This window comes from Lepidochelys kempii, chromosome 26, assembly GCF_965140285.1.
Source record: "Lepidochelys kempii isolate rLepKem1 chromosome 26, rLepKem1.hap1, whole genome shotgun sequence".
In the NCBI taxonomy this organism is placed as follows: domain Eukaryota; kingdom Metazoa; phylum Chordata; order Testudines; family Cheloniidae; genus Lepidochelys; species Lepidochelys kempii.
The window spans coordinates 6,735,939-6,762,314 of record NC_136405.1 but is presented as its reverse complement, the minus strand read 5'-3'; the positions used below and the strand labels follow the sequence as shown (position 1 = coordinate 6,762,314).

The 26,376-nt window shown below is 43.4% G+C and overlaps 2 protein-coding genes across 12 annotated transcripts in view; both read left to right on the top strand.

The window, feature by feature from the left end:
* Positions 1–2,085, top strand: part of ENTPD4 (ectonucleoside triphosphate diphosphohydrolase 4) — a 53,885-nt gene extending 51,800 nt beyond the window's left edge. For all 7 annotated transcript variants that reach the window (XM_073324956.2, XM_073324954.2, XM_073324960.2 and 4 more), the window contains 2 exons: positions 403–564; positions 943–2,085. In XM_073324956.2, the coding sequence (XP_073181057.1) occupies positions 403–564; positions 943–1,171 (391 nt within the window). In that variant the 3' untranslated portion in view covers positions 1,172–2,085. The remainder of the gene's footprint in view (positions 1–402; positions 565–942) is intronic.
* A 9,222-nt stretch (positions 2,086–11,307) lies between these two features.
* The window catches only part of LOXL2 (lysyl oxidase like 2), a 98,922-nt gene continuing 83,853 nt past the window's right edge, over positions 11,308–26,376 (top strand). Inside the window, exons 1-2 of one of the 5 annotated variants that reach the window (XM_073324952.2) lie at positions 11,308–12,956; positions 14,742–14,809. The gene's annotated coding sequence lies outside the window, so the exon portion shown is untranslated. Of the gene's footprint in view, positions 12,957–14,741; positions 14,810–22,491; positions 22,914–23,663; positions 23,968–26,376 lie in introns of those variants that run through there. The other 4 variants (XM_073324947.2, XM_073324951.2, XM_073324949.2 and 1 more) reach the window with 4 other exon arrangements.

The window sequence follows — 26,376 nt, the reverse complement described above, 5'->3', positions numbered from 1 at the left end:
CGAGGCTTCCGTGTTGCTTTCCAGTCTCATTGTGCTTGGTGCCATCCCTTCATAAAAGCGGGGGGGGGGGAACAAACCCCCAGTTCCCGTGAGTCCCAAAACAGCTAACCCACATCAGTACTGGATCGGAGAAGAAGAGTGGGCTTAAATAATAAGAGATTGGTTAACCCGCTGTCACCTATAAGACAGGCACAGAGAAGACCTAACGTATATAATGTGGAAGACCATTGGGCCTGGGGCTATCTATATTCTTGTCTTTACAGTGGGTTATGAACCCCTCAGAGCAGGGATCTGAATCTTGTATATGTAAGTGCTGCGTGACCCGATGGCACTGTATAAGTAGTATTAAAAAATGAAAAATCAAATGACACATAACCAGCCTTTATTCCGCTTGTTCTGTAGGTATCAGTGTTTTAAGTCTTCCTGGATGTATGAAGTGTTCCACAGTGGTTTCTCTTTTCCCATCAACTACAGCAACTTAAAAACTGCTCTGCAGGTTTATGATAAGGAAGTGCAATGGACTTTGGGAGCCATCCTTTACCGAACACGATTTTTACCTTTAAGGTACTGTTTGTTTTTGCAAATGGTTAGGTGCAAGGCTTGGATGGTGGGGTGGCTTGATATGAAAGCAGGTGGCGAACAAGAGCAGAGGAAACATTGCTTCAAGTTTAGCATATAAAACACTTGTACGTAGGGCCTGGGTGCTTATTTTAAATCAAAGCATGTCTTGTAAAAATCTCTGCGGATAAAAAACAAACGCCAGCAAGTCAGCCAGATTCCTCTTGTCTTCAGATAGCTCAACGACAGTAATGGTTGCTGAGATGTGTTTAGTGTACGTGCTTTCAGTTTTTGTGGTAAGATCAAAAGGCAATTTTTTTGCCTTGCTGAAGGATTGAAGTCCTGTTTCCTGTTTTGTACGTGTTTTCCCCCTTTGTTTCTCAGAGACATCCAGCAAGAGAACTTCAGAGGAAATCACTCCCACTGGAGGGGCTTCTCCTTTGTTTACAATCACTACTTGTTCTTCGTCTGTTTTCTGATTGTGCTGCTGTCCATTGTGCTGTATCTGCTGAGGCTGAGACGGATTCACCGGAGAATGCTGCGCAATGGCTCATCCGCTTCCCTCTGGCTTGAGGAAGGCCTCCCACCGCAGAAGATTCCAGGAGCCTTATGAAACACCAGGATAAAGAGCCTCCTTATTAGACTTTTTAAAGTACAAGCCATTTTTTTTTACCTCAGGGTTTCTCCCTCCCGCCCCCCCAAAAATCATATGAGGAAACCTCTCCCAGCAGTATTAAACTCAGCAAGAGCTTTGGAAACAACTTAGATTATGGGAAATCGAGGTCAGACTACGCCGAATGGACTAGAGAATATCTGCCAAAAATGTTTTTTAAAAGTAATTTAAAAAAGTAAATGCACTTTCACGTTAAAGGGGAGGGGAAGTCAAGACTTGATGCCAGTAAACAAATAAGTGGAGGCAGCTTATGGTAACAGAATGATTGATTTCTCTTTCCTCAGTAAAATATTGAAATATCACTTACTAGATAGGATGAGTGGATATAGCTGTGCATATTTTTGTTCAAGTCCATGGTTGATATCACTCAGCTTCTAAACTCTCAGCCTCCTAAATCAAGAAAAAGGAAGTGTGGGGTTTTTTTAGAAGCAGTAACAAATGGACCTGTTAAAATGTGAAAAGCTGACATCTTAAGTGTTGAGGTACTGCAACGGAAGAGAAACATCTATTGTGGCTACTGCTGTGTTTATGCAAAACACAACTGAAATCATTGCTTCGTTTAGTCATTATAGATTTCGCCTTGATGTCTCAGAAGCATAGTTTTATGGTGGCAAAAGTGATTTCTTTTTCATCCTTCATTTGACAGTGTTTCATGATGGTCCAGAGATCTCCCTGAAACTCTCATAAGCTTGAAAGGACTGGAAAATGCACAGACTTCAGTTAGTGCACATTTGTCTTTATTTTTGTTCTTTCCTGGTATAACTTCTTACCTGTTAATTTATATTTTATTTAAAACAATATTAGTTTTACTTGAAAGCAAACTTGTTCATGATTAAAAGTGGCATTTATATGAACCTCTGGTTGATGAAAACTTTATTATCCTATATAAAACAGTGCGGGCGCTCGCTTCTAACATGCCCGTTATAAATCACCTGCCATGGTGAGTATAAATGTGTTATGAAACTTGATGCAAGTCTTAATATTAGAATCCCCCCAGCTTCTGAAGAGAGTTGACTTTTTTGTCCACTTTTTTAAAACTAAGAGCAAACAGATCTGTGGGTGGTTTGTATGTTTTCACTTCCTGTTTTGAACTGGTGTACCGTGATCGGATATGCAGTTCGAGGGGGTTAAGCTCCATCCCAGAAGTTGCTGCACTGCATTGGTGGATGAAGAGATTCCCCAATCAGTGAGCAGGAAAAGATATTGGGGATGGATCTGTCTTGTGCCTGAATCAGGGCCATTGTTCAATCTTGTAAACACGGCTTGCTGTATGATAGAAATTTTCCAAGTATATCAAATATCTTTCCTCAGAGGCCTGTTATGTGGCATAATTAATGTCAGTAGAGCTCTTAAAGCTCCCCATAACTTAGAGCTGAAGAGATGCAAAGTATTTTACAGTGCAGGTCTGACTAGGACATCACTATGTAGCTGACTGCTACAGCGTGTGCCGCATTTAAAACACTGGTTACTCCAGAAAAGCAGCAGCTTGGCAGGCATACTAAGCATAATGTTTCAATCAGTTTTTAGAACATAGATCAGAACTACAGCAAAGGGCTTACCAAAGACCATGCTGACCTGATGCTATCTGAATATTCTTCTAAATTTTCAGAGCTACTTAGTGTGTGCTGACCTAAAGCACGCTGCTACTTTGGAAAAGGAAAATGGTTGCAATGAGTGGGAGGACTGGCTGTTTCTGTATGTTATGGGCCCGAGCCTGTAAACTTTTACAAGTGTAGTTATGCTTTCTCCAGTGGGAGAACACTTCCAGAATTGGGACTCAAGTTTTAGAACCAATCACTGTAAGTGTTGAGGAGATCTTACCTTCTAAAGTGAATACAATTTCAAGAACAGGTTTGCTTTAAATGTAAAAAACGCAGCTTGCCAGTAGCATTTTAACCTTTTGTTTCCAGGTTTAAAAACAGTCTTTTAGCTGTACATCTTCCAAGGAGTTGAAAGGAGATGGGGGAGTGATTTAAGGAGAAGTTAGGCTAAATCCTCCTGCAAAAATCCTTCAGGCACTTACATTCACAAAAACAAACTTTCTCGTATCTCCAGCTCAAGGAATTGTGCCTTTTTGTATATTGTAGATAATCTACGTAGCACTGACACGGTATCTGACTGAGCACTTCATATTTATTAATTTTATTATCACAACTCCCATGAGGCAGGGAGGAATTATCCCCATTTCACAAATGGAAATCTGAAACACCGAGACGAATGATTTACCTGTGGTCTGGAGCAGAGACTGGAACCCATATTTCCTGAGTCCTAGCCCAGATCTTAGCTTGATGACCATCCTGTATATTCCCCTCGGGCCAAATTAAGCCTCCTGCTGTATAGCATCAGGGTGTAGGAGGGTTCCAGGTAATTCAAGTGCCCACACAGAGGCAGAAGTTGCCTGTCTTTCTAAAAGATGTACTCTTGTTCAACCACAAGATATGGGCTTGATGGGCTTGTGTTTGGAGGTGGTCAGACTAGATTGTAATGGTCTCTTCTGTCCTCAATCTATTAATTTGACTCATGGTTTGCAATTCCTCACAAATTCCTGCCAGAGACAAGCTCAAGCACAGATTAAGAAAGCTTGGACCATTCTGTTCCTGGGGTTTTGTGCTCGACTTGTCAGTGTGACCCTGATTTTACTTTAAAATCCATGCTTGAACATGCAAGTCTGGTTTTACCAATATTGGTTGCAGAGGGTTATGCTGTAGCCATGCCTATGATTGTACAGATCTAGCTTTATTTTGATTGCTGGAAAAGTTAGTTTGGATGATTGCCACTTCGAAATGGAATTGTAATGAAGGTTTAAACTGAACCTTTGGTGAGTAAGAACAAATAGCTTTTAAAAAATGGAGTAGCACATCACATAAAACTGAAGGAAAACACACCACCTGAAGGAGAAATGTGCTTGGTATTGTGGTAATTTTCTGATGGCTAGCTAAATGAATACGTAAGATGATATACTTCCACAGCAGCAAGTGGCTTAATCACTTGTTTTTGATGTCTGGAATGCTGGTACAAACTTGTTGCACTCATTGACCTGATAATTGTTATCAGGACGATTACCCAAATGATTGTCAGAGCTTGTACTTCCTGCCGAGAACCGAGTGAGCACAAAAGCATGCTTAGGTAAAGGGCTCCCTCCGGATGTGGGTTGAGGTTAGTGGTGAAGTGGGGAGGAAGTTTGCACAGTGGCCATGCAGAGTCTGACTGGCACGGGGAATGCCAAGGATCATTTACTGAAAGATATGGAGTGTCTCAAACTCAGCATGCAAAAATATGAAACTGAAGGGGTGACTTTCACTTCTAAAAACAACAAAAAGTTGGAAGGGAGAGTTTCAGGGTCTAAGTATGTTTCCCTTTAAACGGTGCTTTTAGTGAGGATTTAACAATCAGGTTTTTATCCCCAGCGCTTATTTTCACAAATAATTCTCCAGTGGGATTGAGGTCCTGTTCCGCTAGATGCTTTTTACACTCTCTCTCTCTCTCTCTCTCTCTCTCTCCCCTTCAAAGACAGGTGGTGCCCTAAAGCTCCATAAGCTTTGAAAATAAGCGATAAACAGCTTTCCCAAGGTCCCACAATTCATCAGGGGAGCAGGGAATGGAACATGACTTTATGGACTCTGCAGTAGAACTGGTTCTCAGCCAGGGGTCCAGGGTCCCCGGGGGGGCCACAAGTGGGTTTCAGGGGTTTTACCAAGCAGGGCTGACATTCAACTTGCTGGAGCCCCAGGTAGAAAGCTGAAGCCCCATTGCCTGGAGTTCCAAGCTCTGCCAGCCGGGGCTGAAGCCAAAGTTTGAGTAACTTAGCTTCACAGGACCCTTTGTGGCGTGGGACTTGGAGCAACTGCCCTGCTTGCTGCCCCCTAACCTTGGCCCTGGCTTTTATAGGCAGAAAAACCGTTGTGGCGCAGAGGGGCTGTGGAGTTTGCATAGCATGCGGGGGGCTCAAAAAAGAAAAAGGTTAAGAACTCCTGCACTAGAATGCGTTGTGTGTCAGCTTCAAAAGAGTGATTCAGTAGTTCAAGCTGTGACAAGAATTGGTTGCGCTATTTTAGCGCCTTGACTGGTGTCATGGTAATGCCCACAGGCCCCAATGGGGGATCAGGCCTGTATTGTTCTGGGTGCTGTCCCAACAAGTTACACCAGTTGTGGATAATGAACCCTAGAGGGATGGATGGGGGTAGGATAAAGGAAATGGTGAATAGCTCATAAGGCTCCCGAGGAAAGCAGTGTGTTGAATTTGACCATTCCAGATGGTTTTCAAAAACTGCTGGGGGGCAGGGGTCTTGTGTGGAACTGATGGGATGAATAGGGAAGGTGGGAGGAACGGGGAGATGAAAATGAGTGAAGGGTAGGGATTGGGTATAGCAAATTAAAGGAGGGGGAAAGGCAAAGGCTTAAACCCGAGATCAGAAAGATGAAAGCCAGTGGCAGTAATTTAAAAAAAAAAATTTTAAAAATCAAGGGAATTTCAGCTGGTGAGGGTGAGTCTCTGGCACCCAGAATGGGTGGACCTGCCTTTCTCCCCTTGAGTCTTGTCCCCAAAGGTGCCAGCGGTGTAGTGACTCTGAGATGCCAGTGGTTCGGGTCTCCTGCATCTTGTGGGAAAGGAAAGTAAGGACGACATAGCAAATGATTGTTCCTTACCCCCACAGTGGAAGCACAGCCCCTAAAAGGATTGGTTTCAATGAAAGCTGCCGAGCTGGGGTTAATTGAAAATTTAAAGAGCACATGGCGAAACACTGAAGATCGATCAGGCCTCTGGGCTAAAATCTTAGACAAACTTCCTCATTAATGTAAATTGTATTGTGCTTAAGAGCTTATTTCGCATCTAAAAGCTCCCTGGATTCAGCTGTTGAGGCTTGATTAAGATGAGCAAGCACTGAGCTGCTACAAATTGTGTTGAACTCCAGGGGAAATGGACGTGCTTGGCACCTTTGAAAATCAGACTGACATCCTACCTGATTCAGGAATCCTGGAGGGCTAAAAGGAATCTTGTTAGGTACTCACCTGTCCCTCTGTGTGCTGTCAGTACACAAGAGGGATCGGTTTGCAATGTAGCACCAGTCTTTGACAGTCACTAACATATCCATAAATGGGGATAGGAAGGTGTATTTCAAGGATCAATAAACTATAGATTCCTCAAATTTGCTCCTAGATTCCTGCTCTCTTGGGCAGGCTTCTGTTATGTTATGGTTTAAATATCCTTAGTGCTTCATTAATAAAGTCTAGTTATACTTAAAAGAACTTGCGGGGGAGGGGGTCTAGTGCTTTAAATCAGAAAGCTTAGCAATACATCGAGACATTCACAGTGATACATTTAGGAGCAGGAGACTCGAAGCGAACCAGGAGTAGATTGAACTCCATGCAATGGTGGTTTTGTGGGCAACAAAAGGCCTACTTCTTTTCAGCAAGCAGGGAGTTAACCCCTTTGCACAGACCTCACACAGCTGCACAAGATACAGTGAAGAAGCAGGGCTGGGGCTGATGGTCCAATCAGAGGACTGCAGTTTTAGTAAGGAGAAGGACTGCTTGAGAAGGGAGCCCCATATTGAGGGCCACACCAGGCTGTATCCCAAGCTCAGGATCTTTGTGCTATGTGGTTGGTCTGAAATACTCCAGGTCTCAAGAATAAGCCCTTTAGGAAGGAGTCCTGCTGAGGGAGACTTCAGTTGCTGCTTTTTCTGTTTGTTTGTTTTTTGCTGTGGAGCGATCGGATCTGCCCTGTGTGCTGACACTGCCTACTGGAGTTCCACGAGGAGTGGAATACCAGTGTAATTCCGTGTACAGGGTAGCTAATGGTGTTGTGGGGTTTTTTTTGTTTAGTTTCGTTTTTTTTGCAGTGAGGTGCACAGTACAGAAGAAAATCTAGAGCCCAACATCTAGAGCTGATTTCCCAGCAGCCTAGAAATGGAAGTTGTGCGTGAGCTTTTCCATAAAGAATAATGAGCGAGCAGGGGCAGAGGGAAGGGAATCCTGCAGTTTCCTGGGCTCTGCAGTAAAAATGTTAAGTATCTCTTTCAGCCTGTTTATTTGGAAAGAGAATTATACCCAGATTTGAGGCCTCTGACTTATGTCGCTCTTGAGAGGCGTGGAGCTGGGATGCTTACACAAGCAAGCTTAGTTCTTAGGGGACTTTTTAAAGATAAACAGTGTAGAGTCCATGCCTAGTTCTGTGGGGAAATGTGAGGATATTTCTTTAATTTGTGTGCAGGGTGGGTGCTATCCATACGGTCTCTACCTCCAAAGACCAGACAATCTAAGGGCCTATCTGCGAGGGGAAATTACTCCAGAATAAGGCAGGGTGTGAATCTAAAGCGCAAGAGCTATTCTGGAATAACTCCACGTGTCGAGTTCCAAAAGAAGCACATCCAGGTGGGGAGCTGTTGCAGAATAACAATTCCAGTCAATTTCCCCATGTACACAATTCCTAAGGACCCAATCCCAAAGTGAGTTCTCCACTTGTGGCCCCTAGAAACCAAGGGTCTCTCTGCAGCACAGTGGGATGTCTGTATGGAGCTCACTGCAGGATTGGCTTAAACAGCCAAAACCCAGGCAAAGGCCTCAGTCCTTCAACGGGATCTGTGCTGGTGCGTTTTTGTACCTGTGCCGAGTCTCCTGCAGTTCTGACTGTGCAAGGATGGAGAAATGGGTGCAGAGTAAAAAGCCAGGTGACTAAAAGGTAATGGTCAGTGAGGATCTTGCTAGGGCCATGGTTTTTCTTTGCAATTTTTAGCATTTACTGTGCAAAATCCCTGAAGTGCATTAATTCCCCTTTTTATATTAATATTGTAAGTGTGAGTGTGACATTGGTGAGACCATTCTTTTTGTATCTTTTCTATAATTTAGCAGCATTCAGTTTAGCACAAGCCAGTCCCGCAAGTCCCTCTTTCTAATCGCTTCATATGAACTCATTGCATGTTCTTTGTACAGCGTAGGCGGCAGATGGGTGGCTTTCGTCAACTGTTATAAATGACCTCCCCAAAAAGATTTTGGGGCGTGGGTCCAGATTGCCGAAACTGCTCATCATCGCTCCCAGTGGGGGCCGGAACTGCGGAACGGCTCAGCTAAGCCCCAAAATATGTGGGCAGGTTTACAAAAGAGCTTGGGGTTCTTGAAAATCTGGCTGTAAATCTCAATGGGAGCAGCTAAGTCCTGAGCACTCTGGCTCTTATTCAAGTGCCTAAATGGGGAGCTGAGCACTGGCAAATCCAGTCCTGAGTGACTTTGAAAATCTGGCCATGTGATCCTGATCTAATACTTTTATCCGTATAAACTGGATCATCATCCTTTACTAGTTCTCTTTTTTTCAGCTATAAGTAATTGTTGTGACCCAACTCAAGAGAGAAGGAGAAAAGCAACTTGTTTTTGCAGATTGTGTAGATTCAAAAGGTCAGGCAATCAAAAGAAAAAGGAAAACATGCTAATCTCTCCCTTCCCCCAGTGCCCTGAAAAATCTGTATTGCTACTTCGAGACTAGCCCTGAGCAACAATACCTGAGTGAAATGCAACACCTTTAAGAAACTTAGCTATGTCAGTTTTCACTTTAGTCCTAACCCTGTGATCAGACCGTGTGGGGACAAAGGCAGTGTTGATCTATTTGTGTGTGTTTATACGGTAACAAGGTTTGCTTTCTTTTTCCTACCTCCCCCATTCACCCTTTCCTTTCCCCAGGCCCATTAAGGTTGGTAAGGCATGTGGGAAGAACGTAAAGAAGAGGCTAGGGCATTGCTCTTTGACCTTTGCCGGTGACCTGGCTGGGCAGGTGAGTGACACCTAAGCCTTTAGCTTCACGGCCACTTAAATGTATCGCTCATCTCTTCCTTTTGGTCCTGTGTTGGAGAAACATGTGCAAAACAAACAAAAGGTGCAGCCGTTTTCTTAAATATGTCTCCTTAATGGGCGAAGTGGTTGGAAGACAAAGGTGGATCCCATTTGAAACATACCTGTGGAGCAGGGAAACGTTCAGCTTTTAAAACAACACCATTCATTTTACCCAGATTGAAGGGTTGGGGCCTTCAGAACGTGGAAACAAAAGAGCCTTCCTAATTATGCAGGTTTCCCCAGCACTTAGTGAAGGGGACGGACAATAGCTTTAACCAGCTTGAAGATAAACTTGATCTGGGGCACCCTGTTCTTTCTTGCTTCATTGTTCCTACCATTGTTGCTAGTAAATAATGCATGAAGCTCAGTAAAGGCTGGCGTGTACCCAGCAGTGACTTGCTATATTCCTCCCACCAGGGAACAGTCTTGGGTGCACAGCGGTATTCTGCCCCTGTTCTTCAGAGCTTTGTTTTTCTGATCCCCTCCCTCAATTTGGAGAGCAACAGATGCTTTCCCCCATAGTTGTCCCAGTCAGTGCAACATTCCCCACCCCAGCCCCTGGTGGCATCTGTAAGTTGCTGAGGGCACGGACATTGGCTTAAATTTTCAAAAGTGACTCATGATGTGGGGTGTTCTGAGTTTTAGGTGACCAGGGTAAGACACCTTGAAAGTCCTGATTTTCAGGGCACTTCTCTACAAACCAGGCCCCTTTCGGGCATTCCACATTTAGCCACCCAAACCCCCCCCCCCCCCCATTTTCTTTCCATTACAAATAAGTCAACCAATAAGTGAAACACAAAGTTCCATTGTTAATACTCTTGGAGTGGAGGGAGAAATTGGCAATTACTGACATGTTAAAAGTGAATCATCTTTCACCTAATTTCAATACTGTCTTACTGTGGATGTGGTGAAACCAGGACAGTTCAGTGTCATTCTATCTCCCTGTTCTTTGGCTGTTGCGAAGAGAGATGGAATATTTAGCCATCGGCTGCAGTAGTGTTAACACAATTTCCATTACCTGAAAGAGTAAGGATCGATTACACCCAGCTCGGCCGCTCCCACTCTGATGCGTATGACCAGATTTTCAGAAGAGCCATGCACTCGAGGTGCTGAGCCCTTTTGAAAATATGTCCGTTTATTTAAGTGCTTAAATGTGAGCTAAAACCTTCTGAATATCTGGACCCAAGTGTGGGTGCTGAGCATTTTGGAAAGTCTTGTGAACAGAGTGACAGCCTTCAGGGGAAGGATGGTCCAGTTGTTAGGGCAATAGCCTAGGACTTTGGAGACCCAAGTTCACTTCTCTCTCACACCATAGATTTCTTGTGTAACCTTGGGCAAGTCACTTTGCCTCAATTCCCCATCTGTAAAATGGGGATAGTAACGCTGCTCTACCCCACTGGGGTCTTGTCAGTATAAATACATTACAGCTTGTGAAATCCTCAGGTACTAGAGTGATAGAGGCCAGATAAGTATCATACATAGAACTTTTTAAAAACAATTTGCATCCTATAAAGTGGTTTGGCTCCCGTTTTTGATTGTTCCCCCTGCCCCGAACCCCAAATGCACACATGGTCTTCTCAAAACAAGGAGTGCGTCTGTGGACAGGTGATCCTCACAGAGGCTGTCATTCAGCTTTGAAGAACCATCCCAAGGTTTGGGATCCCCAGAGGGTTTGCACATGTTGAGAAGATGCTTTATCCAGATTTGGACACGTCCATGCTTGTTGCTGCTTTTCCGATGTAGCGTCTTGGTCAGCCCCTAGCTGACCAAGATAAATGCTGAGTGAAAAAGACAAACTGGCGATGGGGAGAAAACGCAGGAGTTGATCAGTGTTGAGGGATCAAATAGATGTCAGTCTTGGGTATCTCTGGAAGTTATCTGCTCTTGTTCTTCACTTGCTTACTGTTTAGATTTTACCTTTCGTGTTTGTTGTTTTGTATTGCTGTAGCATCTTGCTGTGGGCCATGACCCCATTGTACTAAGTGCCATAGAAAAACAGACTATTCCCTCCTAACTACCAAGTATCTTAATATCACAGGCAGTCCAGATGGATGTTTGTTAGGGATCTCGAAAGCTCTGAGTGCTCTGTGGGGTGGACTGCACCTGTTGGCCCCCAATTCCCTGCTAGAATTAGCCTGCAAGGTGGAGTATGATCTGAGCCTACAGAAAATAAATTCCATCTTTCTAGGGGCCTGACCCTATGAGGGGCTGAACACCCTCCATTCACTGGCCTTGTCTACAGGAGCTGTTTCTTCTCCAGAGTTCTCTGCAGTTGCTAACACTGATACAGCTCTGCCGGAGAGAATATTAATGTAAACATGGTGTCAAGGCATTTTTTACCATCGTGTCCTCTAAGTTTGCTCAGAGCAAGTCTTGGTGACGTGGTAATAAACTCTCACAGCCATTGATACTTTGCCTACATTAGCGCTCCCACCAGTGGAGCTGAGCTGGTGTGACCCCAGTAGGAAATTTGAGGGGCAGAGGAGGCAGGTGTAGGCAGCCCTGGTGAGCTCAATGCAAATTAAGGCTGCTCAGCTCCCCCCCCCCCCGACTTCAATAGGATTTGAGGATGCTCAGCATCTGGCAGGACTGGTCCAAAAGCCCGTCTCCCCGCAATGCTCCCCTACACCTTTGTTTCCCACCGTTATCCCTCAGCCCATTTTCACAGCAGCACGAGCTCCCTACAATCTGCTGATGCCATTTGCGAGGAGCATCTTTCAATCCTTTACCAGGCCTTGAACTAGTTGTTACAAGTTCAGCCTCTTGCATAAGAGCACAATTAGCAGAGACTCTCCTAGTTTAGGTGCGATCTGTGCTTGTCACAATGAATCCACACCAAATTCCTCAGCACGCAGGTTTCCATAACTTTTTTTTGGGGTGAGGGGAGAATTTGTGTGTCCCAGAACTCCTACATTTATGCTCATCCCATGGTGATGGCATTACCCATGCAGTCTGGAATAGAGCCTCTTGTTGTTTCTGAGCCAAATTCAGCAGAGACATAAGGAGTACTGTAAGTTACACATTGGGTGTAAGTAGCAAGGCAATGTAACTTACACCAGTTTGGCCTCCTGTAGATGTCACCCTAATTGAGCAACGTACACACTGAGGGGAGCAAAGAAAGGTTGTGGCAGAACAAGAAACGGACAGGAAGTGTAAGAAAAATCTGCCACCATCACTTTAGTTCATGCTGCATTATCCCCAATGCTCCTGCATTCAAATTTAACCTTGATGTAACTGTCTACAGCTGTAAATTGCACCCATAAAACACTGAGTTTGCAAACTGAGGTGCAGGTTGCACAAGTTTGCCCCTTGCATCTATTTTTGACCAATTTACACCCAAAGGGCCTGATTCTCCTCCCTCATCAATTCTCATGCTGGTGTAATCGCATTGCCTACAGTGGAATGACCTCTGATTCTCACTGGGGTAGGACAATCAACCCCCAAAAGCAGCTTTAGTCAGTGTTTAAGTCCCTACTGAATTTGGCCCAGTGGGTGGAAGAAAACGTTTAATTTTTGCTGTGTTGTGTTGAAATGTAAAGCTCCACATACCAAAGGATATTATTTATATAAGGAGAACTGTTTCCACCTAGTGGTAATTTGTCTCTTTGCACCACTATAAGGTCTCCATGGAAGGGGTGCTAAATTCCCAGTAGCACTCCCAGGGCCTGTTTGCTAACAAATGACTTTCCAGTCTTCTATCATATTTTCCTAATTGCCGAAGTGATCATTCGGTATGGATCAAAGCTTAATTTCCAGAAGCCAGTTTCTAATTGTTTTTTGTTTTTTTTGTATTCTAATAGTACCTAGAGGGCCCGGTCCAGAATATTTTACAATCCAGGAGCCTGATTCTGTGGGTGCAGATGGTCTTAAGTGCCTTATAGCATTGTGCCCTAAATAGATGGTACATTTCCCATATATAAGGAGTATTAACAGTGTCATACCTATTGTGGTCCTATCAATTGACAACTACCAGTGTTGCTAGTCCTGGTGAGCCTTGCAAGATTAGGTGTTCTTCCTAAAGGCCCAGCTCCTGGAGTCACATGATTCTCAGCTTTCATTTAAAAAAAGTAAACTTCTAGCCTCTGTGGCTGCAGAGAAAATCTTGAAAACATGACCCTAAAGACTCAAAAACCAGACAGGAAACAAAAAACCTTCAAAATGTATTATATTTTAAATCTTATTTTAAAAGCCAATCTCATTATTTTTTGGAACTTAACTTGTGATTTTTTTTTTTTAAACATTAAAGGTTGACAGTACTATATGGCATTGTTGGTTTTCATTTCCTCTACAGCCACATTATACTCTCAATATCATGTTGTTTTTTAAAAATACATCTGCTGAATCTGTATCCAGCATGTAGGCCCCTCTCTGACATCAGTGATAAGAAAATTTCTCTTCCACGAGCGTTGCCTTGTCTCTGGAAGGCGCGAGAATAAAAAGTCTCCTTTAATGCCTACACTGAGCTCATTTCCTTGATTAAAGGCCATGATACTCCAGAGGCTGTGCCTTTCAAAGGAGTTCCTGTTTTCATCAGTGTACAGTGGGTTTTCATAATGCCCATGGGAGAGTTCTTTCTCTGAGCATACCAAGGGAATTTGGAGGGCGGGGGCAGGCTGGGCTCAGACACATACCAAGGTACTCCAGGAGTGATAAGAGGTTAGGAGCCTTGCAGCTGTTGCCTTCAAATCTGTTTCGGAATATCAACAGTTTTATTGTGTTTTGCTTTTATTAGTGGTGCTTGTGCGCCCTCTGCATTATGTTTATTGCCATATTTCCCATGGCATGTGGTTTTAGTTTATAGCGGATTGCTTTCTGCAATTGATTCATTTCCCTGTCTGGAGGAATATTACAAATATTGCCATTGGAAGACCCAGTGGCACTCGGAGTTGTGTGCAACTCTTAAACTTTTTTTTATTTAATTTTTTTAAACTAAAGTTCATGGTTTGGCAGAACTTTTGTGGTCTTCAGAAATGTTTATTTCCCTGAAATCTAGCCTTTTGTTTTCCAGTGGAAATTTAATTTTAAAACAAATTTCTCTCTAACCACTAGAGGCCTGTGCTATGCAAGCAATAAAGGGTATTGTTTGGAGGTAATTCTTCCAGGCTCTTAGGATCACAAAAAGAACATGGCTTTAAAAAACAAAATTATTATTAAGGGTAGCAGCAAGGGGACTCAACTGAGATGAGAGCCGCCGTTGCATAAGGTGCTGTACAAAACATAGTAGGAGGGTCCCTGCTTTGAAGAGCTTATGATCTAAACAGACAAGACAGGCAGACAGTGCAAAAGGAAATATTTTCCCCATTTTACAGATGGGAAATGAAGGTACACAGACAGTCTGTGGCAGAGCTGGGAATTGAATCTAAATTTCCTGAATGCAGTACCATAACCATAAGATATTCCTTGCTCTCCAGCACAGCACCAGTCTAGGACATGTATTTTGCTAACGCCACTTTGAAGAAGAACCTGAAAAATGATGAGTGTTTTCTTCCCTAAATCTAGAAATCATCACTTTTTTGGAGCAGGTTCAAGGTTTTGTAAACGGAATTCTTCCATTCCTAAAAGAAATGCTTCCAACTAAACTAGGAGCTCCTGGGGAGCTTTACACCATATTAGATGAGACACCAGTTTTGCACTAAACCTCATGTTACATTTAATAACCTTAATTTGTCAAATTATTGTTTTACAGATGAATGATGTTGGTTGAGAAATGACAATCCTACGTCAGAAACAGTTTCAAGTTCTCCATGTTGCAAGGTGAGATGGACTCTCTCTTTTTGCTTGCTGTTCCCCTTTTCGAAGAGGTCTGGGTACAGTCCTGCAATCGGGGAATGGGTGGGATTTTCTGGATGCACAACACATGCAGGACTGGGCCTTGGTTGCAGCCAAAAGGCCAAATCCTGCCACCTGTCCTTGGTCCTCAGTAGGAGATGAGGATGCTCCGCGCCTTGAATGGCTGAGCCTGAATTTCCAGCAAACTCCTCCCGCATACAAAATCTCACCGTTCTTCCATTTTTGGGAGCAGACTTTGGTTTACATAACTCATCCCTACCCCTTATTTATCTTCTGAAAGATGGTTCAGACAAAAGCAACCAGGTGTCAGTGGTTTGCAGGAAAGATGTTGCATTAAGCCTTTTCATTGGGAGATTCCTTGGGAAGATTGGCTTTCAACAGCTGACTATCTGAGTCAGTCCTCCAAAGATGGCACGGGTCTATGAATTGCTCTTAGGGGCTGAGTATATAAAAAAAGGTCCTGGCCTTTTGGTCTCTGATGCTTCAGTCCTTCCTGACCTGGAGAAACAGGAAGTTCAGACTCCAGTTGGGAAAGATCAGTGTTATCTGATCTCTTATTTCCTTTAACATCTGTGGCATGGAAGATGTATAAACCCACTTTGTCCTAAACTGGCTTCTCCCTTATTCGAGTGAAGCACTGTCTGTGACTGACCAGGAGCAGCTGTCTCATGTAAGATTAGTAATCTGGGGTCCGAACTGGTTCTTTCTGAGATGTCCCCAATACAGAAATATATCAGTGGCCAGGATTAGGCAAGTTCCCAGAATTCTGCCTTTCGATGTGATGTATATTCAGGTTTTGTTCTTGCTGTAGTGTTAATCAAGTATATTGCCTTTTTCAATGTCAGAGACGATTTAAGCTAAGGGGGTGGGTAGGAGGCAACATTGTCCGGTGGATAGGACACTAGACTGTGAGTCAGGAACTCTGGGTTCTACTCCTGGCTTTGCTCCTGGGCTGCTGGGTGACGTTGGGCAAGTCACTTTGCCTCTTTGTGCCTCAGTTTCCCCTCCCGCTCTTTGTCTTGCCTGTCTAGAGAGACTTTGCATAGATTCTGTTCTTCAGAGTGGGAAGTTTCACTTATGATGTATTTGTACGGAGCCGAGCACAATGGAGCTTGCCCCTCAGCTGCATTTTCTAAGAGCTGCTGTAATACAAACGAAGTGTTTGGCCATTGAGGCCCTAAAATTAACTGTGGTGACATTTATAATATATATATATACATATATACATATATATATATATATATATATATATATATATATATATATATATATATATATATATATATATATATATATATATATATTAAATAAAACCAACCCTATCTAGTTAGATTGGGGGTTGGTTTTACTCTTTCTGTTGCTCAGCTGGAGAATCAGAGTTGTGCTTTAATTAAAAACTCTGCACAGCAGCTACAACTTCTAATCCTCTGGGATCTTTCTACGCTAGGTGAAAGAGTTGTATCTGAACGCTCTAGCATTGTCAGTGTTGTTTGTTGTGAAAGAACAAACAGTCCACTAGAAAACCATTCCCCTTGCTGTGTAGAAAAGATCCATCCTACTCTGTAGTGTTTTTAATTCTAAAGTGCCTCACTGTCTGTTTGCAGACAGCACTGTTGAAATGCAGCCACTTCTGGGGTGGAGGGTAATGTTGCACAATATTGGGTGGAAGGGAAGATTTGGTCAGGGAGATCGGCTCAAAGCCACCACTACCTTCTTCTGTTAAAGTCCTATTGAATTTTATTGGCATTGGGGTGAAATAAATCACCATGTCTTAAATAGGATTTGCTTTGTGCATAGACCTTTTAGTGGCTCGCTTCACAGAGGTGAATTGCTCCTTCTAACAATAAGGACCAATAAAAATGTAAGAGGATTCTATATTAAAAAAAAAAAAAAAAGCTTAATCAATTTTATTAGAGAATGACATCCTGTCTCTAGTTTTCTTAAAGCAGGCTATGAATTCTAAAGCAGGGATATAGTTCTCAAATTTAAATTGTACTGGCATTCTCTGTAAGGGCCAACTCTCATGAAAAGCGCCACGGCATCTTTAATGCTCCTACAGAGCGGGTAGCTCCTTCTGTTCTTAAGGTATTATCCAAGCAATCTGTGCACAAAGTAACCTTCACAGAGCTCAGCTTATCTGCTTTGTGAATATGAGGGGCCGAGGCGACCTAGGTGAGATTTGAACCTGTGGCTCCAGGGAGTCTAGATAATGAAAACACAAGGTTTAGACTACTAAATCATCCCTCCTGGTGTTGAGAATGAATTGAAGTTTGGAGAGGAATGATCAAGGGACCGGCTATCCAAGATAAGAGAACCAATGGTGTGTAGCTAATTTCTGCAAGCAGAGACCATGACTGCTGATGCAAATCTGGTATTTGCTTGTCCACATGGTAAGTTTTGTGTAACAGTTTTGTGTAACAGGGTGCAGTTGTGTTTTGTGTTTGCAGTTGCTTTGTCCCATCTTTAAAAAACTGAGCTTCAAGTGTGTATGCTCTACTATTGCATGGATTGGTTCTTGGCCCTACGCTATTTGACATTTTTATCAATGACCTGGAAGAAAACAAAAAAACGTTACTGCCAAGGTTTGCAGATGACACATAGATTGACAGAGTGGTAAATAATGAAGAGGACGGGTCACTGATACAGAGCGATTTGGATTGCTGGTAAAATGGGTGCAAGCAAACAAGATGTGTTTGAATATCTCCAAATGTCAAGTCATGCATCCAGGAATAAAGAATGCAGGCCATACTTACAAGAAGGGGGACTCTCTCCTCGGAAGCAGTGACTCTGAAAAAACCTTGGGGGTCAAGGTGGACTATCAGTTGAACACGAGCTCCCAGTGTCATGCTATTGCCAAAAGGCAAAAGCAATCCTTGGGAATAACGAGTAGAAATAGGGGGGTTATTTTACCTTTTGTATTTGGCACTGGTGCAATCACTGCTGGAATAATGTGTCCAGTTCTGGTGTCCTCTCCAATTTAGCAACATCTTCCTTGAATTGTGGAGTCAGAGAAGAGCTATGAGAATGATTAAAGGATTAGAAAACCTGCCCTGCAGTGATAGATGCAAGGAGCCCAATCTATTTAGTTTAACAAAGAGAAGATTAAGGGGCGACTTGATCACATTGTGTAAGTACCTGCATGGGGAACAAAACTTGGTTAATAAGCTCTTTGATTTAGCAGACAAAGGTATAACAAGATCCAATGGCTGGAAGTTGAAGTGAGACAAATTCAGGAAATAGGGCACAAATTTTTAACAGTGAGGGTAATTAACAATTGGAACAATTTTCCAGGGGTTGTGGTGAACCAACCTTCCCGGTGGTGGTAGGTTAGAATAAAAGACCGCTACATCTGCTTTAGAGCAACCCCAAAGTTTCAGTCTCATTTTGTTTGACCTTCACTTACCTAACCACTTCTTTAGGCAACAGTTGGCCGAGATGGGATACAAGCGCATAAGGGATGTTAATCCTTGTGCTTCAGGACACAGGCCAACCACTAAGTGATAGGGCTAAGGGAGAAACTTCCCCTATGGACAGTTTACTCTGTAAACATCCGTTAGGTGGCAACTTACCCCTTTCTCTGAAGCAGCAGGTAGGGATCACTTTGGAGAAAGGATATAGGTTTCGATGGCCCATAGGACTGGCAAAGCCAGTGTTCCAAAGAGTTTTGCGGGACCTTGGTTTAGTCACTATAAACAGCCTTCTCTCTGTGATGACTGTTTATGTTGAAAACAAATTCTGAACAGCATTTCTTTCCTGCAATTGATTGCATTTTGTGAGAGAGTACTTGTGGCACCTCAGAGACTAACCAATTTATATTGGTTAGTCTCTGAGGTGCCACAAGTACTCCTTTTCTTTTTGCGAATACAGACTAACACAGCTGCTACTCTGAAACTTGTGAGAGAGTGACTTTCATGTTTGTGAGTTGTCTCAGTCTTGGGCCTTAACCAGAGACAAAAATTAAAGGGGGAACGCCCAACAAGTTAGCACACGTTCAGCATTTTGCCGGTAGGTGTGGTACTGAGCTCTAGCTGAGCAACTCCTTTTAGATAAAAGACAAGAACTTTCCTCAGCAGGATGCTTATATGGCATTTGTCTCCTATATCCTCCCCTGACCTCTTTTGCACTTGGGCATGCTGCAAACATTCCTACTGTGGACAGTCAGATTTCTGTGTGCCTAAACTGGCAGACGCTCACACATTCCATTCTCTGACCAATTTAGCTTCAGTTTCCTGACAGCATGAAGTAGATTTGCCATTTGGAGCTTATGTTGAGACACATTTTTGCTTCGCTGGTCCCATCTTAGTGAGCTGAGCCCCCACTTTGAGCTTTAGACCACGAGGTGGCACTCTAATCACTGGTGACTCTGAAATGCTGGTTTATATTATCACTGTTTTTTCATTTCTTGACTACCAGTTCCCAGTGCTGAAGGGAAGAAAATGATCAAGGTGGAAATTGGTAGTATCAAGGGTCCACGGGAGCATAGCTATTCAGCTGTCTTGCTGACATGCCCCTGATTCATGCTGTTTTACTTTCCTCCTTAAACTCTTCTTAACTCTATCCTGTCAGGCCAGAGGTTTAACTCTAACTCGGTTATGTTGTTGGTGTGGGTTTAACTCGCTGCATGCTCACCTTCTGCATTGCACCAAGAAGGGAGAGGCTTTTCTTTTAAAGTGTTACAGGTTTTTTTAATAAAGCGCAAATTACATATGAAAGATGTTCCCTCATGCAGCACATAACCCCGTATGATGCTGCCGGGTGATCAGTTCAGTGATCTGTGATTATTCAAAAAGAAAGCACTTCCTGCATCATCAACCTTGGGTTTCATCAGAGGTCTCCCATCCAAATGCTAACCAGGCCCACCCCTACTTAGCTGAAATCTAATGTGATAACAGCATAAGGCGTCCATAACAACATTTGCTGCTTGATTGCAGGTGAAGCGGTAAAGTTTTGGTATAATGGTAATAGAATTTAGAATGAGTGGTGGACAGAGCAGCAACTAGCTGGGAAGAGAAATAAGAGAATGGGAGACGAGTGGTTGAGATCAAAGTACTGATCAAGGTGAAGACAAATGTCCATTGCACTGAGAAGAACAAGGTCAGCTTGGAGAAGTCTCCATCCACGAGTGGCTGGTGCAGTTTATTAGGAATCTGGTTGTATTCTTCCTAATTATGTAGTAGTTTGGTACTAACTGCTGGCTCGTACTGCTCATTCCTTAAAGCTCTGTTCTTTCTCACCGCAGCTGAGCCAATTTTGCACTTAGCCCATGGAGTTCCTTAAACATCAACATTAAGTGTGAGCAAGAAACCCCCACCGGGTGTGGGGGGGGGGTGGGGAAAGCATTATGAAACACTTTTTTTTTTTAATAGAATATGTGCAGCTGTATGAGAATACAGGGCTTCCTGGCCCAAGCTATAACCAAGTTACCACCATCTGAGGGCTGCTCTGGTATCCGGGGTGTGAAATGAATTGGTGCTGACACTCCAGTCGGGTCCATGTCATAAAACTACCAACTAGGTGACTGGCACTGTTGTTGTTCGTTGCGTTGGGTATTGCATTAGCACCCAGAACCCAAAGTCATAAACCAGGGCTCCATTGTGCTAGACCTGTACCAACACAGAGCAAAATGATGGTCCCCAATTTAAATAATTGCCTCCCTTGTTGCTTACTTAATAGAGAGGCCAAGGATTGAATGGGTCGCAGAGACCGAATCCAGCTATTACCCCTACTGGTGTGAGTGTGAGGCACATTGCCCCCTTGGTATGGGGAAAACTTCCTTATTGTTATCCATGCTGTATCTCTTTGGTGGATAAGGAATCTGCCTGTAGTGATGGGCATTATATCAAGATCTAAGCTGACACAGTTTTGCTTTTAAGGAGGCAGCAGTTAATATTAAAATCACTCCAACAGAGAGATTCGTGGTGGAAATGAGCAATATGTTGTCTCTGCTTTATGATTGCGCTAAACAACATTCAGATGCTTGCTCCAGGGTAAGAGACCTAATGAGAGACTGATGGTGCTTCACAGGTTGACCTGAGTCCCAGATAGCTGGAATGGATAGTTTAGTAATACTTCTCCCGAAGATGAATCGGGAACAGACAACTGATGGTTGCAATCACAAGGCCACTGTGAAAGGAATAATGGCCATATCTGGTGTAAATAAATGATGTTTTAGAAATGAATGGGGCTCTGCTAATTGACAAGAAGCAGAGAAATAGCAGAAATCCTATGCAAGAGTGTGTTCTCTCACACTGATAGGCTGACTGCTGGAAATGTAATCAGAGGTTTGGGTTAAGCGTTTTAACTTTTCAGAATAAGTGAATGAATTTGGAAATGAATATAGAACGGGGGGGGGGGATCAAACCCTGAAGAATGTGCTGAAGGAGCAATCCTGGGCTGGCGGGGGCTGTGCATGTGGAGTGGGGGTGGAATGGATCGCCAGCAGGTCTTTTAATACTTTAGGGTCTGATCCAAAACTACTGAAGTATCTGGAAAGTCTCCCACAGACTTAATGGGTCGTTTGCTCAGGCTCTTAGTTCTCGACTTCTAGTTCTTTTCTGAAGGTCACCCTTTGCAAGTCCTACCTATACCCATTTAGACTGAGGAGTCGGTAATCCAGCGCCTATTGACTTTCAGTGGGATTTGGGTTCTTAAACACCCCTAGTTTCCTTTGAAAATCCCTGTATCAGAAAACAGGTTTTCTGTTCCATGGGATATACTGCAATATCAAAATTTTTGTTCCAGCTGAAGACATAATGGTGAAATTTCCCATGGAATGCAAATTCCAGAAGTGTTTGTTTGAGATGAGGTTGAAAGGGTACCATATAAAATATTAAAATGTTCTATTATACAAGTCAAAATGAAATCAATTGAAACAAAGTTGAAATGAAACATTTTAACATTATCGACAGAAAATGTTTTAACTTCCTTCCATCAGAAACTTAGATTAAATCAACGCATTCCCACAAAATGTTTTGATTTCAATGAAACTGCATTGATGGAAAACTGTTCCATTGCAATTTTTTGACCAGCTCTACCCAATATTATTCTTCAAAGGCTCCAACTGAGAACTGTTCAGATGAGAACTGAATTTAAACCTCTCCAGGGCTCAGGGATCTTGGTTTAGCCTGGCCTATTAGAGAGAGAGAGCGCGAATGGTGAAATGTACATTTTTAACACCCCCTGCCCCAACTCTCAGGTGTATTTGGGTTCAGTGGCTGAGGATCTCTCTGAATTCCATCTTTTTAGTGCTCCTGTACCTTCAGGGGTCAGTTTTTTGATGGAGGGGAAATACAGCTTTAACGAGAGCTGGCTAATCCCCCAGGCTTCAGACTTTCTGGAGTAACTGATGATGCAGATCCAGAGGAGAGAGATACATAGTCCGTGAGTAATGCCTCAGGTTTGACTATCCTTGCTGTGAAAAACAGCACAGAGCTGGAGGTGCTAGAGAGGGATGAACATAATGCCAAACGGGTTAAAGTGAGATGAGACCTACACAAAAAAACAGCCTTGGAGGAGGAATGCTGCAAGACTAAAGCCCTAGAAAGGGAGGTAATTATAACGGATGCTTTGCTGTGTCTTACTATGTGTTTGTACAGCACCCAGCACAACGGGACCCTGAACCCCATTGGAGTCTCTGGGCACTACAGCCATATAGATATTAAATAATAATACACAGTAAAGTGATCCTGAATGGTCTGTTCTTTAGTGGCCTCCTGGAAAGCAGCTCACATTCCCTGTTCACCTCCTTAGCTGCAAATCATTTCAGTGCAGCGCTCAAGGAATGCCACAGCTCTCAGATTACAGCAAAAGCCCATGATATCACCCATCAGCCTAGCTGGTGTGTCTGAGCTTGGAGGGGGTGGGCCCTGGGAGGGGTTTGCTTGGATAACTCCAGTGAAATTTGCCAGGAAGAAGCAGGACCAGGATTTCTGCAGCACATTTCCCTGGCTGCAGAGTATTTCCTAAAGGAAAGGGGACCCTCAAACTGAGCTCTCTCTGCTCAGAAGAGGCACTTCAGTGCAAAGAGAGCAGAAGGAACTGAGCTCATCCCCCACCAAAGCATCTCCAGGTAAGTGCAGTCCTGCTGCATTGCAATCCAAAGAGTGGCCTTACTATTACAGAAGTAATGCCAGAGTGATTTGTGTGGGTAACTCTTTTTGATGTTGTTTGACAGCCAACTTAAACCAACCACCTAGCCTGTGTCGGGGCTGAAAGTCAACCTCACTACTCTTTGAACTTCTTTTATTTCTCCAACTTCAGTTGGTTATTTAGCATCTACATCTCAAAAGGAGGGTGAGGGTGGGGAGAGAACCAGTAAAACAGATCGTCTTGTATTCCTTTGGAAACTTGTTCTTAAAAAAAAAAAAAAATTCTGCAGATTTTCTCTGTCACTTGGTAAAGATGTTTGTGGTCAGGTAAAACTTTCTCCCCTGTTCGCTTACAGGAATGAGTTGGGACTGAACTAATGAAGTGGAAAAGCCGTGTTACTAAATGCCTGCAAGTTGAGACAGCGTAGATTCTGTAACACTTAGCCTGTACCTGAGTGAGTCTAGGAAGCTACAGTCCATGCAATAACCTCTGCGTAAATGTCACCCATTTAAGACTTCAGAAGCAGTTTAATGCCTCTCCAAAGGAAATGTTGAAAAACAAATGTTCCCCATCCAGGAATGGTGTGAAACAGAGATCTATTTTCATAAGAGGACGTTTCTTTCTGTTGTGCTAAGATTCAGTTGAATCTGAGCTGACACTCTGTTCTTTGAAGCGTGGTCCTTGCACTGAACAATTCTTTCTTTAGAGTGACCATATTATCCCGAGCTCACACAGCTGTCCCAGTAGGATTTAGGATGACTTTCAATTTGTGAGTATCATGAGAGAGAATTGTGGAGTGTTGCCTAGAGGTGACACCAGATGCGCAGTTAAATACAAGCGAACAAAGCTTCAGCATTGAAACTTGTGAAACCTCTTTCTGGAATGAATGCTGCTCTTATTTGGAGCCTGTGCTGAGGATGTTAGAGAAGCAAACTACTCTTCTTTTTTCAGACTAGCGGCTACTACTTAGCTGAAAACAACAGGTGTTACTGTCTGCAGCGCCGGAGGAGAACCTGAGATCAAATAGTTTAGAGGTGAGCTTAAAGCAATACTTGCCTCAGTTATCTGGGAGTATAGGGAGAAAACCAATTCGCATCCCAGAGGAATCGGTTCATAAAGGTAACGTTGTGCTGTTTTCAGACAGCTGCTTGATGGAGACTGGAAATAATTTGCTTTTGGCTTTCCACTCATCGGTTTAATTGCACCCACGTTATACCACCCACATAGTGTCTCCTTAGGTGGAGGTTACAGTGCTGTTACAAATCAGACAACGCAAATATTGGCATGAGCTATTGTAACAGTAGAAAATCTAACCAGAAACCACATCTTTCTGGATAGTATGCTTGCTGGTTGTTGCTGCATGATAACAGATCTCATCTGGGCTCGCTCAGTGTTACGTGAGCTTAGACAACACGTGAGAAAAGGGCGTTCTTTTTTAACATTCGCTGTAATGTTTGAGACAGTCAAGTGGAGATAAGCGAGTAACAGGATGACCCTTTAAGATCACATATGATACGGAGAGATCTAACATAGAGTCTTTCCATCTCTGGCACTTCTTGACTACTGGCAAATAAAGAGTACATCTGAAGGAGGTCTGCAGCCCCGTGCTATGGTCTTGGTCAAATCTGACAAGCTAAGCAGAGGCTATCCAGGTTAGTGCTACCGAGGAAATCCAGCTGCTGCCAAAAGTTGCCCTATGTGGCATTCCATCCCTGAGACAATCACCCTCCCGCCCACCACTCATGTTGTTAAATGATCTGTGCTTGCTGCTGTAGGTGCTGTCTTTTGCATGATGAAATAAAACTGATCTCTAGGGCTCGTGTGGCCTGGAATTCTCCTAAATTCTCCTTCCAGTTTCATGTGTAATCCAATTATTAATTCTTATCCTAAACTTTTTTGCATGGTGTTGCCATACACTGTTAAACAGCTGCCATGTTCCACCCTAGAAATGGCTTCTCTTCAGTAGTAGGTGGCATGATTGCACAGCTCATCCGTCAGTTTGTTTGTAAAGCACTTCAGGATGAAAGGTGTGACTGTATAGAAGTGTGAAATGCTCTAGGAATGGGGTGTGTGCCTAGATACGGTGTATACTGTGAGTGTGTCTAAATATACGTCGTGGGTGAAATTGATGCATAGTATAAGCCTCTTGAAGTCAATAAAGTTCCACCAATAATTCATTTGATCCAGTGTTTGAGGATGTACATAGATATTTATAAATATACAGTCTGCAAATAGTCAATGGCAAAATAAATATGGAAAGTAGATATATAAAAAATTAAGAATCAGACCAAGTCCCAGACAGAAAACTCTAGTGAATTTTGGAGAGACCGTATACATCATCCCTGTGCATGTGATATCCAGAATATTTTATATCTTTGTTCAGTGCTATAAGGTATTAGCTGGCTGTTGTGTTTCTTCCCTGTGGTTATGCTTATTAAGTGGTGAAACCTCCAGACTCGGATCTTCAGAAGAGAGTTAGGTCCAACTCCCATTGACTTTCAGTGGGACTTTGCCTCCCAACTCCCTTGGACTTGATGGAAAACCCCAGCCCTCATGCCCATTACTATTAAGGGATGTTCCATCAAGGGGTGGACTAAGTCCAAAAGTGACACGGGCTAGATATCCACATAATGGAAAACCAGAAAGATCATAGAATCATAGAATATCAGGGTTGGAAGGGACCCCAGAAGGTCATCTAGTCCAACCCCCTGCTCGAAGCAGGACCAATTCCCAGTTAAATCATCCCAGCCAGGGCTTTGTCAAGCCTGACCTTAAAAACCTCTAAGGAAGGAGATTCTACCACCTCCCTAGGTAACGCGTTCCAGTGTTTCACCACCCTCTTAGTGAAAAAGTTTTTCCTAATATCCAATCTAAACCTCCCCCACTGCAACTTGAGACCATTACTCCTCGTTCTGTCATCTGCTACCATTGAGAACAGTCTAGAGCCATCCTCTTTGGAACCCCCTTTCAGGTAGTTGAAAGCAGCTATCAAATCCCCCCTCATTCTTCTCTTCTGCAGGCTAAACAATCCCAGCTCCCTCAGCCTCTCCTCATAACTCATGTGTTCCAGTCCCCTAATCATTTTTGTTGCCCTTCGCTGGACTCTCTCCAATTTATCCACATCCTTCTTGAAGTGTGGGGCCCAAAACTGGACACAGTACTCCAGATGAGGCCTCACCAATGTCGAATAGAGGGGAACGATCACGTCCCTCGATCTGCTCGCTATGCCCCTACTTATACATCCCAAAATGCCATTGGCCTTCTTGGCAACAAGGGCACACTGCTGACTCATATCCAGCTTCTCGTCCACTGTCACCCCTAGGTCCTTTTCCGCAGAACTGCTGCCTAGCCATTCGGTCCCTAGTCTGTAGCTGTGCATTGGGTTCTTCCGTCCTAAGTGCAGGACCCTGCACTTATCCTTATTGAACCTCATCAGATTTCTT